The 19,325-nt window shown below is 36.1% G+C and overlaps 1 protein-coding gene across 5 annotated transcripts in view; it reads right to left on the bottom strand.

Annotated features, from left to right (window-relative positions):
- The window catches only part of SDCCAG8 (SHH signaling and ciliogenesis regulator SDCCAG8), a 100,493-nt gene that overhangs the window by 21,903 nt on the left and 59,265 nt on the right, over positions 1-19,325 (bottom strand). For all 5 annotated transcript variants that reach the window (XM_048937582.1, XM_048937584.1, XM_048937585.1 and 2 more), the window contains one exon: positions 13,636-13,767. In XM_048937582.1, the coding sequence (XP_048793539.1) occupies positions 13,636-13,767 (132 nt within the window). The remainder of the gene's footprint in view (positions 1-13,635; positions 13,768-19,325) is intronic.

The following is a 19,325-nucleotide window of genomic DNA, read 5'->3' as shown; positions in this document are numbered from 1 at the left end:
ACAATCAACCTCATTCGTAGCATATCATGAAGGATAAAGAGAATTTACACCAGATGACCTACCATACCCAGTTAAGGCAACTTTTCCAAGTTTTGAGTGAGCCCAGGACTTTGATGGTCTTTTTCAGCCTGTAATTCAAGCTTTTTCAAAGATTTTTCAAAGGACAAAAAGGCCTGATTTTTTTTTCCTTTTTAACTAAAAGCAGCATCTCTGGTTTCTGAGTACAGGGTTTTGGAAGGAAGAAAACAACACTACAAATAGCAAACAAAGCTTTCTGCTTATGATACTACCATTTCACCCATGAAAAACCCAGTTGTCTTCATCATCATTTCCAAACCATCACATTATTTAAGGCAATGGTGGAATAGGAGGTTGGTCTGTTTCCCACATTTGCAGTTGGCTCAGCTGGAAAGTGAAGAAGGCTATTGCCCCAGGATGAGTGAATAATTTAACCCAACTGCAGTTTCATACAAAATTACTTTCACAACTGGAGGAGGAAAAAAGTAAAAAGCATGGCTAGTCAGTGTTAGAGAAGACACAGAAGACATAGAAGACGGAGATTTAATTTTATTTCCTAAATAAACTAATAGCATCCACAGTGCTGCAGTTAAATCACCATGGTTTTCTGTGCTAAGAGTTTACTGCCACTGCACAAAGTATCACAAACATTACTTATGTATTACCAAACAATACTGCATCAGTCTGGGTGAGATAAAACTTACACTGGAACAGACGCAGGATGAAATCCCCACACTGTACACTGATACTTAGCAGAGGTCTGTTGCATGCCAAACTGGGTTTGATCTTTAGATCATAAACTCCTGGGGGCACAGATCTTCTTTAATTACATGACTACAAAGCACCATGTGTTTCCATTATGCTATTTAAATAGTAGATTTAATTTGAATTTACATTTATTGATGTAAACATTACTAACTGTAACAGTACCTTCCAATCTGATGCAGAAAATCACTAATTCAGTCAATAATTCATTAGGGAAAAAAATTCCTTCCCATAAAGATTACAAACGTAAGAATTCCCAAATGTAATATTTGAAAAGATGAACAGAAATTAATAGGAGAGAAAAAAATTTAGTAGGACAGACATTTTAACATGGTATCTTCATACAAATAACACTAACATGTCAGGTAACCCTAGTCTGCAGTTATGCTCTAATACTTCTACACTGCATTTATTGCAGGTCTGAATGAATTCAGTTGCTTCCAGCAACCTGCACTGATTATTGGAAGTAGCATGGGAAGGCTCGTTCATTTACTTTGCAACGCTGCTCAAACAGAAGTGAAAGCTTCTGTTAATGAATTTAACTGTCAGGACTCTAATCAGTTCTGCTTTTTACCATAATTAATTCTATCTCTGATTTTGTGTAAATAGTCCTGTCATTGAAAACTTTGTTTTGTGTTTCTTCTGTAAATCCAGTGAGGTTCAAGTGGACTAGAAATGTACTGAGTCCACTGACACTTCAGAGGGCAATTAAGCATAAAGCATTTTAACACAACAATTTAAGGTAAGCTTTTCTTTCTATTAACAACACACATCCAAAAATTGCACGAATGCTACAAAAGACTTTAGTTTAGCAAGGACTTAAATAGTTATTGTTTGGAAGAACCCAGGCAAAAAGTAGAAAAAAAATCACATACTATAAAGGTAGAATGTATTGTTCAGTTACTGTCACGTTCCCATTAAAAACAACTTTCAAACAGTGGATCTTGTAAATTATATGTAATCAGAACATACAAGCACTAATTTACCAGCCTAAAATTTTGCCAGAATAGATACGATTGAAAATGAAAGCAGACAGCTATGTGAAAAGTAGCAATATTCAGCAAAGATTATACTGCTTTGGACTTCAATTATCACTTTTCATGATATAACTCACAAGGCAGAAAAGATAGAAGTAAGTTTTAAGTAGAGATTTTTCCTTTCTGTCTACATCACAAAAGTAATTTTTTCAGATCAAGAAATACTTTTTGATTTTGGACATGACCACCTCCGACCCACTCCTTCCTTTTCCTTGTCCTTACACTACCTTACAGAAAGAAAGAGTGGAATACATGAACTTCTGGCTGATCTAAAAACACGTGAGCAGAAAAAGACTTAATAAAAGCCGATGGCCAAGCAACAACAGATGAATATTTGAAATGTTAGATTTGATCTATTTGCAGAATGTGAAGTTTTCACAGTAGACTGAGATTCACTACAAATAGACTCAACAGTGGGAGCATGCTTATATAGGTAAATGATCACCTGGAATAATCTTGGATTTTTGATCACATCACCAATAAATGCACATACATAGGCTAAGGTAGTATAACAAATAAATAAATAAGTGACAGTAAGGACATTGAAAGTGTAAGATTGACAGCTTTCTTGATTCTTTGCACATAGAAAAGAAGACTACAGTACTGTGACTTGTTTTGCTCTTGACCTTGCCCACTCCCTCCTTCTCTAATTCTCATTTGGATACCTACCAAATGAAGGTAATAACCCTACAAAAAAACAGTTTTATTTAGACATTTGTGGCTTTGAAACACTGGAAAAAATGCAGTGGATCTGTCAGACTCTATGCAAGAATGTGCAAGCCTTCATTATGAACTTACAGAGGCTATCTAAATGATTCTAAGAGAAACTAACAATTTTCAGTATGTAAGCAAAAGTCATAAGTAAGACATCATTAAGCTGGTGCACATGCATCTTCTGTCAAAGGTTAAACACTCCCCTTTTTCTGCACATGATCAACACAGTTGCATACAAAACTGGGTAAGGAAGCCATATCACTATTTTGAAAGGTAAGCACAGGTCTTAGTAGGACTTTCAAGAATAGCACAATAACATTTACAGTATTTTTACAATAAAAGCAATTGCTCCAAGATGGTGTTCATACCAGGATGTTTACTACAACATCTGGGTAACCTAATAATTGTTCAGAGAAGCTCATAAAACTACTTTATTAGTAAAGCCTGAAAGGAGGTAGGATGGGGAGATGTCATTCCACAAGCATAACACTCTGCAGCCTCCTTTTGTTTCTTAATCTTTGCGTTCCTGCAACAACTTTCTCCAGCAGGTATGTTCATAAGGTAAAAGTTGGCTACATTCCCATTCAGCTAGCAGACTCAGGCAGCTCTTATAAATACACCAGCAAGATAAACAAATGCAAAATAAACAATAACCCAGAGTTAACAGCTTTTAGCATCGGCTTTCACACACTGCAAGTCTTCATAGCACAGCTTCTGCAATCTAAAAGTGACATCGTTTCTCTGAACATGATTCACAAAGAAAGTACTAAGCATACTACTGTAGTGGAGTCCATGAAGAATCAGAAATGGCAGTCTTTTTTCCTTTAGGCTGAAACATGAGGGTACTAGCTCCGGTGCAGCAGCTGTCTTACCAGCTCCTGGATTAGTTATGGGAGAACTAAACACTGACACGCCCTCTCCCAAACGAAACATCCCTCATTACATTCATATTACTGAACAAAATAAATGTAATATTTCATGATCTTTGAATGTATTTGAATGTAGTGTTTATTACGAGAAATTCCAACATTCCTATAAACATAAGGAGCAATGCAGTATAGGTTCTAGTAATAGTGTATTACATATATTTATGAGAAGACTATTGTGCCAGCTTTTCATGTAGCAGTAGCTTTTGTAATATTACAAAAAGCTTTTTTTCTTTGATACAGTTTGAAAATAGTCCTGAAAAAAAAAAGAAAAAAAAAGAAGAATCTAATGATTTAAAACCTTTTCTCCCTTCTCTATCCTAACACAGAACACTAAAAAACACAGCATTTCTGTGGTACTCATCACCCAAAAGTGTTTTGTTTTTCTTTTTTTTAAAAAAAGAAAGAACCTCCTGCTTGTAACAATTAGACTGTTTTTTAATTGTCCATTAAGATCACTTATCTTTATTTTTTCAAGGTTAGGACAAAAATAGCTTTGTTCACCTTTACCTATGAATTTGTAAGTAGTAGCCCTTGGTAATTAACTTTCAGAATTTGTGGAATTATCTCAAATGCACATCTAGGTTGATCTAGGACAAGATTTCAGTTTCTCCTACAAATGCTCATAAGTGTTTGCCAGTCATATAGATGCAGTGCTGACGAAATACACTCTTCTCTGAGACAAGAAACGGAGCGCACAGTAATGCAGTGAAAGGAACATAGCACTATCGCAAACAACTGCCTGTTACAATTAGCCTTTTTGGCATGAAACCTGGATTTCTTCATGCTATGCTCCAATTCAGAGTTTTCTCCCTTTCGTATTCACTACCAATTTCTCTGAACCCAAAAATGTCGAGAGGTCAACAATTACACTGTTCACAATAGACCTTAAAAGTAAGAGTGACCCTATGCTATAAATTCATTTTTCTCCTTTGATCATCATTTTATTTGACTGCATTTCAGTAAATTATCCATGTAGTTTTTATTTTGACAGCTCTCTTTACAGCAGTAAAACAAAATGTATGCATTGCAAATGGCAAAGATTCAAATTTCAGCTATGTTTATCCAAAATAGCACTGAACTGCTTCTGTACTTATGCTATACTGCCTACAGCCTTACGGAAGGGGAGACAGATGGGATGAATTTAGCAGGGAAACAGCTGTGGCTTGAAGAAGAGACAAGCAAAAGTTTTGCTATCAGGCTTCATTATGTATCAAGGTACCAGTAAAATGTGTATCCGTAAGGCAGCCAAAAAAGTGTTTTTCATTTGACTAGTGATAATTACCTTTTCTCGACAGCTGACAATGTTCTAAGCAGCATTAAATAGGTATAATAATTAAGCAATAAGATAAGACAAGCAGTGCCTTGCTGGGGATTACAGCTTGCCTTGGGTGTGTTGAGAGGCACAAGGCTGAATGGTGAGTGACTTCAGCCACCCAAGAAATGCAATAATCCCCAGAAATGCACTGCCTGGAGTGTTGTCTTGCTATTAAAAATGGAAATTTAAAAAGCACAAAATGTTAAACACATTTCCTGTAGATTTTTGACATGGGTTAACATTACAGAAAGCCAATGAAGAAATTCCGTTTCAGCCCAGCCTTTGAAAACCTTTTCCCAAGGAGACACATACGTCTGTTCAACGTGTTTCTCCACTGTATTCAAAAAATTGATTTGAGAAGCACAAGTATTTGCATCATCTAACGTGTGAAAAGGCACAGTGTATTACAATATCCTTCGTGACGGTAAATGTTAAAGCCAGACTGTTTCTAAGATGTCTCCAAATATTTATTCTGTGCAATTGTCCAAGTATGGTGTGATTTTACAGACAAGCTCTTCTCACTGGATGGGAGAAAGGGGAAGAGGAAGAAAGAATAGGGGAAGAAAGATCACGTAGTTGAAACTAAGATTAAATCCCTCCTAGTGTTGGAAGTGCTATTGTAGTACTCAGAAGGATTACTCCACTTCACATAAGCAGAGGAAAGTTTATTTTAATTTCAGCCACGCCACTAAGAGAACCTTTTTCATGTGGAGACTTGGAAGTGTCCAGCAACCTTGGCTTTAATCAAATCAGAAATCTGAATGCAAGTAATGCCAGTGCTGAAGTTACTACGAAAAAGCTGTGTTCCAACAGCCTAGCAAAAATCGACTCACTTATTATATTAGGAACATAAACTATCATTAATTCTTGGTCTCCTTACAACACCAACCTTCAAAGCAGGTAGGTGCCGGGATTTTATTACGGCACTGGTAAATTTTCATGATATGCTTGCAAAGTTTTTAAAATGTTATTCATCTATCTTCATTTTCAGCTCCCCATTACATGGGAACAGAAGATTTTAGTCTTAGCCTGAAAATCTTAGTTATACATCATTTACAGAGATCAAAATCAGAAGAAATTCTGCTACTGCTGAAAGGAGTTTGCCAAATAGGTTGATAGATTTTGCTAGTACAATGAGTTCACTTCAGGCCCAAAAGAAAGATTCCAAATACTTTTAAATATTCCAACTAGACATTTGCTGGATAGTTCATAATGTTAGTCTCACAGCGGTTACTCGCAAATACACATTTTTTAATGTTCTGACATATCACAAGAAATATGGTACAGAAGAATGAATTTTGAAAATGGAGATGCAACATAATATGGAAGAAAATAAGGTGACCATAATTAGTCAGAGATTTCAGCAATTTAATTTTTAGATGGTGTAAAGAATCAAGACTTGCTAAAGATATGAATACCTCTAAGAGAAACATGGGAAGAATTGTTCTTCAGAGTGTATACTATAGTGGGAAGGCTATTATCCTGGGTAGAAACCTTTATTCTGTAGCTCTGGATACGTTTCAGCAGATGCTTTATATGATGTGTGATGCATTTTGGTGCTGTTTCTTGCCATTAAACAATAATGTTTTTATGAACCCACTGGCAAGGGTGCAATTTGATCGACTGACTGGTCCATTACTACTGTCATTGACCAGAAAGGTTACTACCAGTCACTGAAGACAAAATATTCAAAGGAAAGATGTGGTGGCTAAAGTAATTGCTGGATTAACAAAACAAGGACTGCATACCAGAAGTATCACCAGAAGTAACCTCCAACTGAAAAAAAGGGAGAATATAGTTGTTTTTTCACTTGAAGTCCACGCATAAAATTGCAATGCATGCCTTATTCAGCAACAATGCGATGCTCTGCATGGGGCCAAGCATTTCTAGATCTTGCCATAGCAAGCAGAGTCTGCACTGGGCTGCTAAAGACATTACCTTTATCCACCTCCATTTCAGAGGAGAGAATCAAGAATTCTTTGTTAATGCTAAATTAACATTTAAATTTGAAACCCAGCAACTGTGCTGACAACAGAAAGTAACAAGAACAGCCTGGAACCTTATGTTGTGCTGTTTTATGTCACACATTTCAGGGCTTTTTACATTCCTGGTAGACAAGAGCACAAGCTTACTATTAGCGAGCTGAAGGCTTTGACTCTCAGAAGCTGAAGGCATGTATAAGAACTATCCTCATGTCTGCTTTGGAGAAGGCTGAGAACATCAAAGCAGTCAAGTTGAAGATATCCTCAGCAGTGGACAATTATCAGACTCCTAACAGAAGAGATGCTAGTCAATGCTGATAGCTGTTCAACAGAGAAGCGAGCTATTTTTACCTCTAGATTGTCTTTGAGGCATAGGCAGCCCCCATGCCTCAAAGATCCCCTGAAGCATCTCCTTCCCAAATATTGTGCTCCAGTTTCTGAAACAATGAAACTGTGGTGGCCACCTGTTACCAGTGTGTTACACATGCAAAGGGAACACAGATACACTGTAATTTTTCCCTCTACACAGATTTCATGCCAAGTGATCAAAACCTAAGTAGCATTAATTAATCCTTAAAAAAAAGTAATTCAATAACTACTGGCCTGTTAATGTGACTTCAAATGTCTGAAAAGCCTACAACAAACAATGAAGGAAAAAGAATACATAAGGACATGAAGGTAAATGGAAAACAAGGAAACAGAAACATAAGATTAAACCATGAAGATTCTGTCACGTCAATCCTAATTTCTCTGACAGTTTAAGATAAATATATCTTACCTACATTAACTTAAAAAACCAAAACATTTTAAATATCATGCCACATCAACAATTGTTAACTAAGCATCTAATCCTTGTCAGTAACTACTTGACTAAAATAAAGAGCACATATGATGGAACAACTGATGGTGAGGAAGGATAAGAAAGATTCTCCTAGTTGAGTTTAAGCTGATTTTGGAATATCTATAATTATGATTTAGCACAAGAAGTGACAGTAGGCTTATAAATTTAAGACGTCATGAGCTTAGACAAGGTCTGGAATACTGCACAGAAACAAACATTACTCAGAAGAATGGGACAGCAAAAATGGAAGGAAATTTGATGGTACAAAACCTTACACTGCAGGCTTGGTGGATTTTTAGTTCACAGCAAAAAAGTCTTTGCTAATAATTTGTATTTACTTGGGAGAAAGAGGTCCTGGATGCATTTTTTGGATAGAGATGGATTACCAACTGTCAGTATTAAGCAGCTATAAGAAAGGCAAATGTGACCATAGGATCTGTCACTCAAGGAATGTACAGTAAATATATTAATTCTACTACCCAAGACACACAAATGCCCTTGTACAATGCCCTGCCAATGGTTCTGATCACCCATATTAAAAGATCAACAGCCAGAAAACACAGGGAGAGGGAAAGCTTACTGCAAAAAGAACAAAAGAGAAAGGCTTCAGTTATTATTCAGAAGTAGACTGAATGGATACAACCATTGTCTATAAATACAATGCAAATACAATAAAACAAAAGGATTACCTACACAAATTTTGGATGTCAAATAGGTACAAGCTGACCACAAATAAACAGTGGTGCTGGAAATGACCTAATTGGAGCTGTGGGGCCTCACAATGGAGTTTAATGGAGTGCCATGGAGAACTTTAATGGAGAAGTTTAATGGAGAAATTATTATATGTGTACATGTATATATCAAATATATAACATACATCAAATGCATATATTCAGCGATAGCTGGAGTAGAATAATACAGAATGCAGTGACCGAGAATAGATCTTACAGAACATTATTCCCTTCTGCCTGAAAATTGTGTGCGATATTTCCGTCTACTTGTCATTTATTTATCAAGAAAGGTAACTTGTGCACTATTTTGTAGCATCTTCTGAAGACTATATTTTATTCTAGGTGTACATTTTCAGGTTTTCTAACAACTAATTTAAGTTTTCCTTTATGCGTGTGCTATCCAAGCACTTGGAAAATAAGTCTTTAAAAACAATATTCAGGAGTTTAGGTGATCTTATACAAGCTGTTACCTATTTAGAATGGGAATATTAATATGTAGAGTATACATATAAAACTACAAATAATATATACGTGTATATGATACATATACACACCTACTTAAAATAAGGAGAAGGAAAAAGACAGTGAACAGGAAAAGAAGAGGGATGGAGATCATATGTACTGTGTTAAAACATCCAAAGATATTAAACAAAAGAAAAATACATTTTCAGATTTTGATGTCATTTGTTTTATATATATATATACACATACCCACGTGTGTGTGTGCGCATGCATATACGCAACATTTGTTGATTATTTTTAATAGTAATTCTCCAGTACATTTTACAAACTAAAATGTGAGCATATTACATAGCAATAAAAAAATTAATTAACAATGATAATCCCAAATTCTGAATAGAGCTGAGAGTTTTTCACTATTCTCAGTATAAACATTAATGCCTTTTAAATTAAAAAGCTGCAATTTAATGCACTTTTAATGCAGTAATTGCATTTCAAAACAGATGCTTAGGCTATAAAGACTAAGGTAACAATTGTTCCACTGGATTGGGAAAATAAAAAGCCTTTAAGCAACGGTCAAAACTGAGTTTTTCTACTCATCAACATTTATAGAGAAACAAAACAAACAGAAAAAACAACACATGAACTATAATTCTACAACTTAGGAAGGAAATGTAAAATATGTAATTCAAGTTAATACATTCAATTATCAAGAAAAAAAATTATTCAAGTGTTTCACTGGAGATTTACCAAAGAAACTCCAAATTTCTATTCCGCTGTGTGACAGCAAGCCAGCAATTATGATTTCAGCTACTTGAAATGGCTGGTATATTCTCAATTTGTGTCTCAATTCTCATATATATGTGTTCTCTCATGCATATGAGATCTCTCACACTTTGCTTAGTAACAGCAACAAGAAAATTAATGGTGGAAAAAACGTTCAAATTACTGTCAATCTGAGCATCGTTTATCTCTTAACTCCTATAGTGGTCCACTTAAGAATCCATTTTAGCTACTCTTACAGATAAGCTTATCCGTAAGAATCATGCATTTCCCCATAGATGGAAAACAAATATAGTTTGTCACACACTGTGGAATTCAGACATTTCTGCACAGTCGCTGCACTCCACTACAATCTCTGAAGGGGAAGACACCCCAGGTAGTTGGCTGCAGACGCATCTCAGCAACATGGCACATAGTTACAATTTGACACATAGAGTCTTTATAAATCCAATGTCTATGAAGTCAAACAAATCTCCTTCTTATTTATAGTAACAGGCAAGAGCAGATCTCTGCCGTCTTGTTACACAGATGGTTGTAACATTTTTATAGTTAACTTACAACCACTGATGCCTGAGGAATAGACACACATCTGCCCCAAACTGCCAGTCCTGTAGGCTCTTCTTTTTAACTTCAGCTCCCAAAAATACAGTTGAAATACACACAACACTACTGCCTCTCCCAAAGTACCATGACTAAAAGCCCCAGTTAAATCTGTGTAACATGGATTGCTAATGTCATGTCGATCAAACAGTGATCACACACAAAAGAGGAAAAAATACCAGCTCTAATCACCAAATAGGAATTCCAGAGAAAACTTACAGTCCCCGGATTCCACCTACAGATCTTAGTTTGAAAATTAGTTTGAAAACATCCAATCATAAGCTTCCAAATTATGTTTCATTAATAATGTTTCAAAAAAGCTTTACACTTCATACAACATATAGTCCATGTACTCTTTCTTGCTCTTTGATACAAAGGCATAATTGGTTCATCTTTAAAAACGGAAATTGATTGCTTGTGATTTTCTTCTGCTCCTTGAAGATAACAATCCCACATTACATACACCATTTGGGCCTTCAAAATTCCATTCTCCCTTCTATCTGCTAATTTCTGCTATGAACACTTATCTACAGAATTTGAACAATTTAATCATAAAATTTGCTTTCAAGTAGAAAACTGATCGCAATACGCTCTTTGCCACACCAAAGATTTTATTTCTCCAACACTCACACCTGTGAAGGCACCAACACGGATCACCTCACTTCCACAGGTACAGCCTTATGTCATGCTACCTAATACTTTTGAGATATTTTACATAGCCAAAGAAATCACCATCTAAAATCATTTAGTTGGATGTCTACTTCTTTTAATGTTGTGTTTCACTAAGAAAAAACACTGAAAGGGATGGATATTTGCATTACTGTGAAAAGACTGATTTGAAATAATCTTTAAAGACTGCAGTTTAAAGCAACCTTTTGTTTTGAAAGCCACTTACAACATTTCATACAACACTCATGTAGAGCATATAGCCAGACAGAAAGATAGGAATGGCAAAAAAAAAAGTTATTCTGTTCATTTTCAGCAGTGCAGTTATTGCAACTATCAAACTGCTGCTCCAAAATACATTCTCCAATCAAACAATTAGATCTTGCTCTTGCCACAAAACAGTTACACCAGGGCCCACTGCATTTTCACAGCAGTACACAAGTAGTGATGGACTTCTTAACTACAATGCTACCATTTCTTATTAATCAAATGCAATACTAAGTTCAAGATTAAGTCAAAATAATTTTGCTACAAGAAACTAAAGAGAGGCAGAATAAAAACAGAAAGAAAATCAGGGAGGAACCCACTTCACATTGTTGCACATTGTTGCCTTGCAAGGAGACCAAGGGTACTGGTGGCTGCATAAAAAGGGAAAACATATCCATGCAATAAGCAGCCTTAATAATGCGTTGTGCTTATTTGTACCTGAGTGGTGGATGGAAATCTGAGGAAAAACACATTATTTCTTCTTCTCTGTTTTGCTAAATAACACTGATAGATCTCTGTTTCCAAAATCAGAAAAGAAAAACTGCTGTTTTTTATTCGGTGGAAGTCCTGCAACTTATAAAGACATAAGTGTGAAATTTTTTGTAGAAGTTATACTTGCTGTTTCTCTTCACTTAGAAAAGAATAGTTCATAGCCAATTTATAGCAGTTGGCAACTAAGAATCCATTACAGTTTTGACATGGAAACTAAAAGCAGATTACACTGAATTTTTAAAGCAGTTTATAATAACAGCTTTGTCATTAATTACCTGGATTTTAAATAAATGCAGTGTAAAATCATAATTAAAAATATGTTAGAAGAGCCCTCTCTTAAAATGCTGTTACTGGCCATGATTTGAATGCTCAATAATCTCTGCCACATTTAAATATTCTAAAATATTTAATGTGACAATACTATCACTATGCTGTTTTCTCTCCTTGCCGTTATCAAAACAGCAGCAGAAGGTAGGGCACTGCCTGCAGCATGGCCACTCTGCTTTCAAACCACTTTTCTGTTCTGGATTAATGCTTTCAATCTTTTCTACTGTATAGTCACTGCTGCTGCAGCAGAGAATGAGAAACATTTTCCACTGCGTCTGTTTGGTTCTTACCAAAAGGAAAGGCTCTCCTAAAAACTTACACAGAAATTCACCTAGATACTAATGCTAATGCATAGGGGATACTAATGCATAGGGGAACAGTGAGGGAAAAAGAAAAAAAAAGATTGAACTTTTTTCCCCGCTAAAAGTAAAATTGACTCCTCAGTGTGTGTTGCCCAAATGTGAAGAATCCACCAGAAGAAAACAAAGGGGAGGTAAGATCAATGGAAAAATTATGCAGTCACATAGATGGGAGACAATCACATAGATATTTTGAGTTTCTTTGTTCTCTGAGCTATAAAAAATTACAGCAATTCTGGGTTACAAAAGATGAGGCTCAGACAGAAAAATCTGAAAAGGAAAGGAAGGGGACCTGGGAGACTGAAAAGAGAACAAAGAGAGCTTGCAAGAAACAGTATAATATAGATAGACAGAGCCCATAGTTGGAATGGAGTGAACGAACAGGACTGGCAGATTCAGTGCAAGCTATGTTCTTGTCAGGTACTCAAAAACAGACCACTAACTTTTGTTCTGTCAGTACCAGCTAGCCCAAATGAGCTTAAACTGCACCTTGACTTTCAGTACTGACAAGAAAGAAATAGCTAGCTTGGCTGGACTTGCAGAAATGCCATTTCACTACTTCTCCCACCTCCCCAGCCACGTCTCAGCTCACTTCAATGACCCTTTAAATACAGACTGGAAAACAGAGTGAAAAGGCACAGGATTCTTTTGGTACCAAGAAGAAAAGTCTCCAGAGTGATCTTTAAGACTATCTAACACAAATCACAGCACAAGGTAGTCTGGAGACTGTCCAGAACAGTCAACGTATATCGGAGGAAATATTTCACTCTAGCTGCTATCAGTTACTCCCAAGAAGTCAGTATCCTTAGAGAAGGCTAGAGGTATCTGGAAGCAATGAATAGCTCTCTGGATACTAAGACCTTCAACAAGATTTTCTTGTTTATATAAGTTTAAATATTACCAAGAAACATAATTTGGTAATATGAAAAAAAAAAACAAGACATTACATGGCATTACAGAATCCACATCTGTAATCTACCTTCACACTACTGAATAACCTCCTCTTCTCCTTCTCAGCCCTCCCTTCCCTCCTCATTTTTTTTTTATGGTAAGACAATTCATCCAAGTTAGAACAGAGAACAGCCGAAGCAGCCCACACACATATGTACTAGGCTTAAATTCTTTGGAAGACTGTGTTGTTCAAGCTTTCCTTTTATTTATCCAAAATGGCACAAGCAAAAGATGTTATAAAAAAAACTTGACAGAATGCTTGAAGGGGTGGGGGGAAGGGTGGTCATTTTCATAAAGCAAGACCATTACTTTCAATCAATTTAGTGTCATTTTTATGTTTACAGCCTAACAGGTACAGTATAACATACCACCTGCTAACAGATTAACAGGACCTCCTACCTTGACTTCATCCTCTCATGCATTCTCCCATGCTGGATACACTGTTGGTCCAATTCATCATTCCGTTTCTGCACCTTCTCCAATCTGCCATGAAGATACTCTTTTTCCTGACTAAGCTGGTTGACTTGAGATCTACAGAAGTAAAGCACAGTGATGATGGATGTTGTCAGATTTCATCCTGCAGTGTGCCATCAATATGTGGCTTCAGCATTTATAAAATTCCATACATTATATATAATGCATAAAAAGGCTATTAGTAGAACTTACAGAAACAAGAAACTACTTCAAATATTCTTAAAATGGAAGAACATGAAGCTGCAGTGTGTCTGGTAAATACGTCAATTACTCAGTCATAGGTTGGCTATGCTAATTTCAGCTTTATTTAAACAAGCATATCATTTGACATTAGGTGCTGCTATTAGACATCATCAATACATGTAAATCCATACTTGTTAAGCACTTGAAAACTCCTTCCAAGTTCTTTGTTGGTAATGGCCAACATCTAATTCAAAAAATGGGTACTAGAAACTTTTTCAGCCCTAATTGTACCTCACAGGTTGAACTCTGAATAGTACTAGTGTTTTAGAAACTTTATTGCCCTGATATGCCCAAAACACTGCATGACACACACACACAAAAAGAGGAAAATTAATAAAAGCTAAAGAAACAACAAAAATAATACCCACACTCTAATCTACATAACGCTTGGCAGAGCCTTTAAGAAATTTAGTCACTTTCTAGCAATTCTTATTCTTCACGGGTGAGCAGAAACACCAGATCCATGAATGACCTGGGACTGTTACTTGCTACATCTCTAACCATCAGCCCATGAAGAAACAGGCATGAGCTGTTTCTTAATATCAGGAAAAGATCTCAGATAAAATTGTGATAAAATATACATTATGCACTTGTACAGTTTAACTCCTTGGAAAAGGTTAATGAGAACATGTCAGAATCTGCTATACCATCAGAACGTAAGAATCAAAAGCAGGCAAATTTGTTTTATGGCATCTGCCACTCCAGATCTTGAGGTTAAAAAGCTTCAGAGATATCTTTAAATCATAAACTTAAATATGCTGCAGATACAGAAGGAAGAGACTTTACCTTCCTGGCTGTTACAGAATGCAACAACTGACATTCTGAAAAACACAACAAAGTGCAAGGGGAATAAATACTCCTTCAAAAACATGTTGTTACACTGACAAGACAGATCTGGAAATGACAACATAATCTTTTCATATTTAAATGGAGAACAATACAGGATATCATCTGTGAATCTGAAAGAACTTAGCAAGGGCAACTTTGGAAGAAGACTGTATATAATTTAAATATGGAGTTATGGATCTATTATGGAACGTCAATGAAAAATACATCAGAGTCACGCTGATGTTCACATCAAACTCAGATGAATGAGTTTCTGGACAGCTTCCTAACAGCAGGCAGGATAGTATAAGGAGGTAATTAAGGCCTAATTCTATTTAAAAAAAAAAAAATACTAGTAACTGTGAAATGTCAGCAATAAAAAATAAAACATACATTTCTTATTACACAGGATGAATGCAGTCTTTCGTCTGTACTGATGATGCAAGAAAGGCAATCAGAAGATAAAAGTAAAGGTCCATTGCAAAGCAGCACACCAGAGATCTGAGGTAACAGAGACCAGCCCAGTTAAACTCATCTACCAGGATGGGTTTCCTTTTTTCGCCAGGAAAATGCAACTACAAGTATTCCCACAAGGCAAATACCATTACTTATCATTTCCATGGGGCTTGCCCAACCATGGGATGCTGCTTCTTTTTCTGCATTTATATGTAGCTGTCTGATTCACAGAAAGAGCAGAAGCAACTTCGAAGAGGTAAAAATCTCAAAGTTTTGAAGGGACTTTGCTCATCTCCAGTGCATTTGAAGGTGCTTGAAGGAATCAAAACACTACTGAAAATTACCACTGAAGAAACTAAATAAAATACTGAATTCCCAGAGAACATAAGTAACACGATCTCTAATCTCTTAACACACAGCTCTAAATGCCAGATGCTTTGAACCATGTTACTTAGGTACTCTTCTCCCAATACATCTCTTTTGGAATTACAGTTGAAAAACTCAGCAAAAAATCCGCATCTATTCCAGCTAAAATACTATTTACACGATCACCATTCTAAATTAAGTATCTAAGATTCTGAACATTTAGATTCAAGTATTTCATGATACTGAAATTTTAGAGGACAGCACACAGGAATGGTAGAATGCCTACTGAAGTCAGTATTAAGAAGTTCAGGTACTGGTGTTAAAAAGAGAATACTGGTCCCCAACAACATGCATACTGAGAGTTTCCATCATTGTCTGACAAAGATTTCTCCTGTAGCTTTAAACACACCACTCATCCAAAATTATTTTCCAAAGTTTATTACACAACAGTTCATTCTACATGATTTTCAAACAATTTCAACATTGTTGGGTAATGAAAAGATACCTGTAACAAGCCTAAACAACTGTGTTGCAACTGTGATAGCAAATTTACACTATGAGTAGTCATTCCAGGAGCAGTACAGGGTCTGCACAAATGATCCTAAATAGCTCTGTTCACTCAGCATCGTAACACAAATGGGCTTTATTCAAAGCAATTGCTGAAGGGGGTAACAACAGAAAAAACTTCTATACCTCTGGATCCAGCCATCTACTGTGTAAGACTCAACTTCTAAGTTAAGAAGCAAGTTAAATTTGTACCCCTACTACTTCTGCTGGGACAATCTTGAAAAAAAAAAATCACAAAAATAGCAGGCTCACCCAAAATATTCAGACAACAGAGGCAAAGAACCAGCAAATGTTAAATAGTCGTAACTTAAAGTCGGACATGGGATATTTTTAGGATGAGCTGAATTTTGAATGTTAAAGGGGCAAAGCTGCCTTTGTCCTCTGAATCATCTTTCGCATAGCAGCACTTGGACTCACAGCACAGAGGCTGGCTTTTTTAAGCACTGTCTTTTCCTACCCTTAAAACCAGTTATTTACTTGTACAGCAATTAGATACATTAAATATATGCTGTAAAATATTTTCTGCTATCTCAACGAGTACCACTGCATGTAATTTTAATGATTCATCCCTCAGACAGACTCTGTTTCACATCTTCACACGGCTACCCTAAGCAAACACTCTGCTCCTGGTATTGAAGTGCAATTGACTGCAGTCAACCAAACCCGCAGAAAAATAGTTCAGCCGGGTGTGTGTTCTTTACTTCAATTAAACTCACACAGTTGGATGCCTACTGTTGCCAAAACAGTAATATAATTTATACATTATAGTCCAAACAGTAAAACTACACTAAAAGTCATTTAACAATATTTATAACACCATAAAATACAGTGTTAAAATATATGAACTGCAATATGTACCAAAATTATAAAATTTGTTTCTCATCATCAGTGATTAAAACCAGGATCATTGCTCTAGCTTCAATACTCACAACCCTGGTGACAGATTAGAATTCAAATCTTAATGATCAATTTACAATTAACAAGATAGAAGTGAAACAAATTAAACCAACCATTATATATAACGAGACCCAATGGGCTCCCATTGTTCCCCTTAATTACAAAACGCAAATCACAAATACACAGTGGGCAGTGTTAAGCATTAATCCACAACCTAGAAACTCAGATAGTGACAATCAGAGAAAAAAATTAAAAAAAAATAAAAAAAGAAGAAATCAACAAAGGACTATGGCTTATGGTTATGCCTCTGCATACAAAAACCTTCCCAGGCACTACCTTCTTTTTGCACAGCTTGAGGGGTTTATAATTTGACTGAAGTTGTCTCCCTGATTTTTTTTTAATCCTGTGGAGGGGGTTAGCTCATAAAAAATTTACGTCTATCAGAAAGCCTGTATTTAATACGAACAACACACACGCAACTCAGAGGTATCCTGGAGTATCTCAAAGATCCCAAAGATGTACTCATCAAAAATAAATTTGAAATGCCTTTCATTTGGAGTGGACCCTTTTCTTTTTACCAAGAAAAATATTGTTACTCTTACATCTCATTTTAAAAATAGCTTGATCTGCTTTTACTGATGTACATAAGACCTAAGTTATAAAATCTTCGAAAAAAAATTCTCTGAATTTTTTTTTGAGCACAAAGGTACAGCATTCTATCCCAGAACTGCGGTTTTACACTATAGCAGATGAGAATGAGTGTGAAGAGTGCCTTTTGGAGAGATGCTACTGAAAGCTAAGGAATGTTCATGCATTTTAAATCCAGTTTAAGTCATTTTCCGCATCTGATCTTCTGACCATATCAGTTTTGAAGCGTTCACTAAGTTACCATTTTCCATCATCTCCAGTTTCACCTTTCAGTTCTCCTTTTCACATGCTTAGTTTTTCCTGTACATATTTGTCCAGCCCTTTAACTGCCTGCAACAGCTCCCACTCCAATGCAGGCAATCTCAAACTATTTTGGGGCCATTTCTCAGAACTGTTTTAATACATTCTTCCACACTGCTCCTTGTGCAAAGTATACAACTTTATGGAGATCCAAGAGAGCTCCTTCTCCCCTTTCAGGTTCTTGACACAGTCAGCTAATGCTGCTAGGTGGAGATACACTTGGCAATCTCTGGTATTTATTTTCAGAGAATAATGTGTTTTCACAGTATGTTTTCTGTCTTTCCTTTATCCTTTTACAGTTACTAGTCTGTGATTCTGAGCTCTAGCAACAAAGTCTGTGTGCATTTTTATTGCTGGAATAACGATATGGTTTGAATCTATTTAGATTTTATATTACTTTAGCAAAGGAGCTCTGCTTTTTCAGAAGAAAAATTCTGTTTGCTTCTCTCTCAAACACCCATCACAACATTTGCAGGGGAAGATGGCTTATATTTCCTCAAGTTTCTAATTTCTCCCCTGAATACTTATGGTAGGATTCATCTCCCAACTTCAGCTACTTAACAGCTAGTCAACACCTCTTACTCCATGGAAAGTAGGATGGCCAGTGGAGGCAGTACCTGTGGAAAGCATCATCTACTTATATAATTCCCCTTTGATCATCCCTGGAGACAGGATATTGGGATAAATGAGTTCTCTCCCTAAGTGAGTGTTGACCCTGTTGTTAGTTCAACAGGATAATTAAATCCACCCAGCAGAAGAAATCTATCTTGAAAACAAGTTTTATCTTTGCTGAATGTTTCTCTTACTTCACATAAGCCACAAAAGAAATCCTCCTACCTTTAATTGCCAAATTCATTTTGCATGAGATTTACAGAAGTCGCAGAATACTACCTCACCATTTCAGCTTTTTTTTCCCCACTACCCTTCATATGACCTTGCAGAAAGTTTCAACAAAAAGCCTATTTGATGTTGCATATTTTTCAGTATGAAAGTAATGACAAGGAAGGAATATGAGGGCTGGAACTGCAATATTCCTGTCCTATAGAACTCAGTTTTTAAATAGATACCTTCCTACTTTTGCATTTATTTAAACCAGTTATTGCTTCTAATTTTAATTGTACTTCAGAATTTTTAATGGTTTCGTATGTAGCACTACTACTGATTCTAAATGAGAGCACCACATAATAAGCGTCAGCAGAATCAGAGCTTCAATGACAACAAATTTTTCAGAGATAATTATTCGGCGTGTACTGTTATGAATGGAGCTTTAAGTAAATAACTAAAGCAACACGCTATGGTTTTGAGAGCTTTAA

The sequence above is a fragment of the Lagopus muta genome, chromosome 2, assembly GCF_023343835.1.
Source record: "Lagopus muta isolate bLagMut1 chromosome 2, bLagMut1 primary, whole genome shotgun sequence".
In the NCBI taxonomy this organism is placed as follows: domain Eukaryota; kingdom Metazoa; phylum Chordata; class Aves; order Galliformes; family Phasianidae; genus Lagopus; species Lagopus muta.
This window is presented reverse-complemented; position numbering and strand designations above follow the sequence as displayed.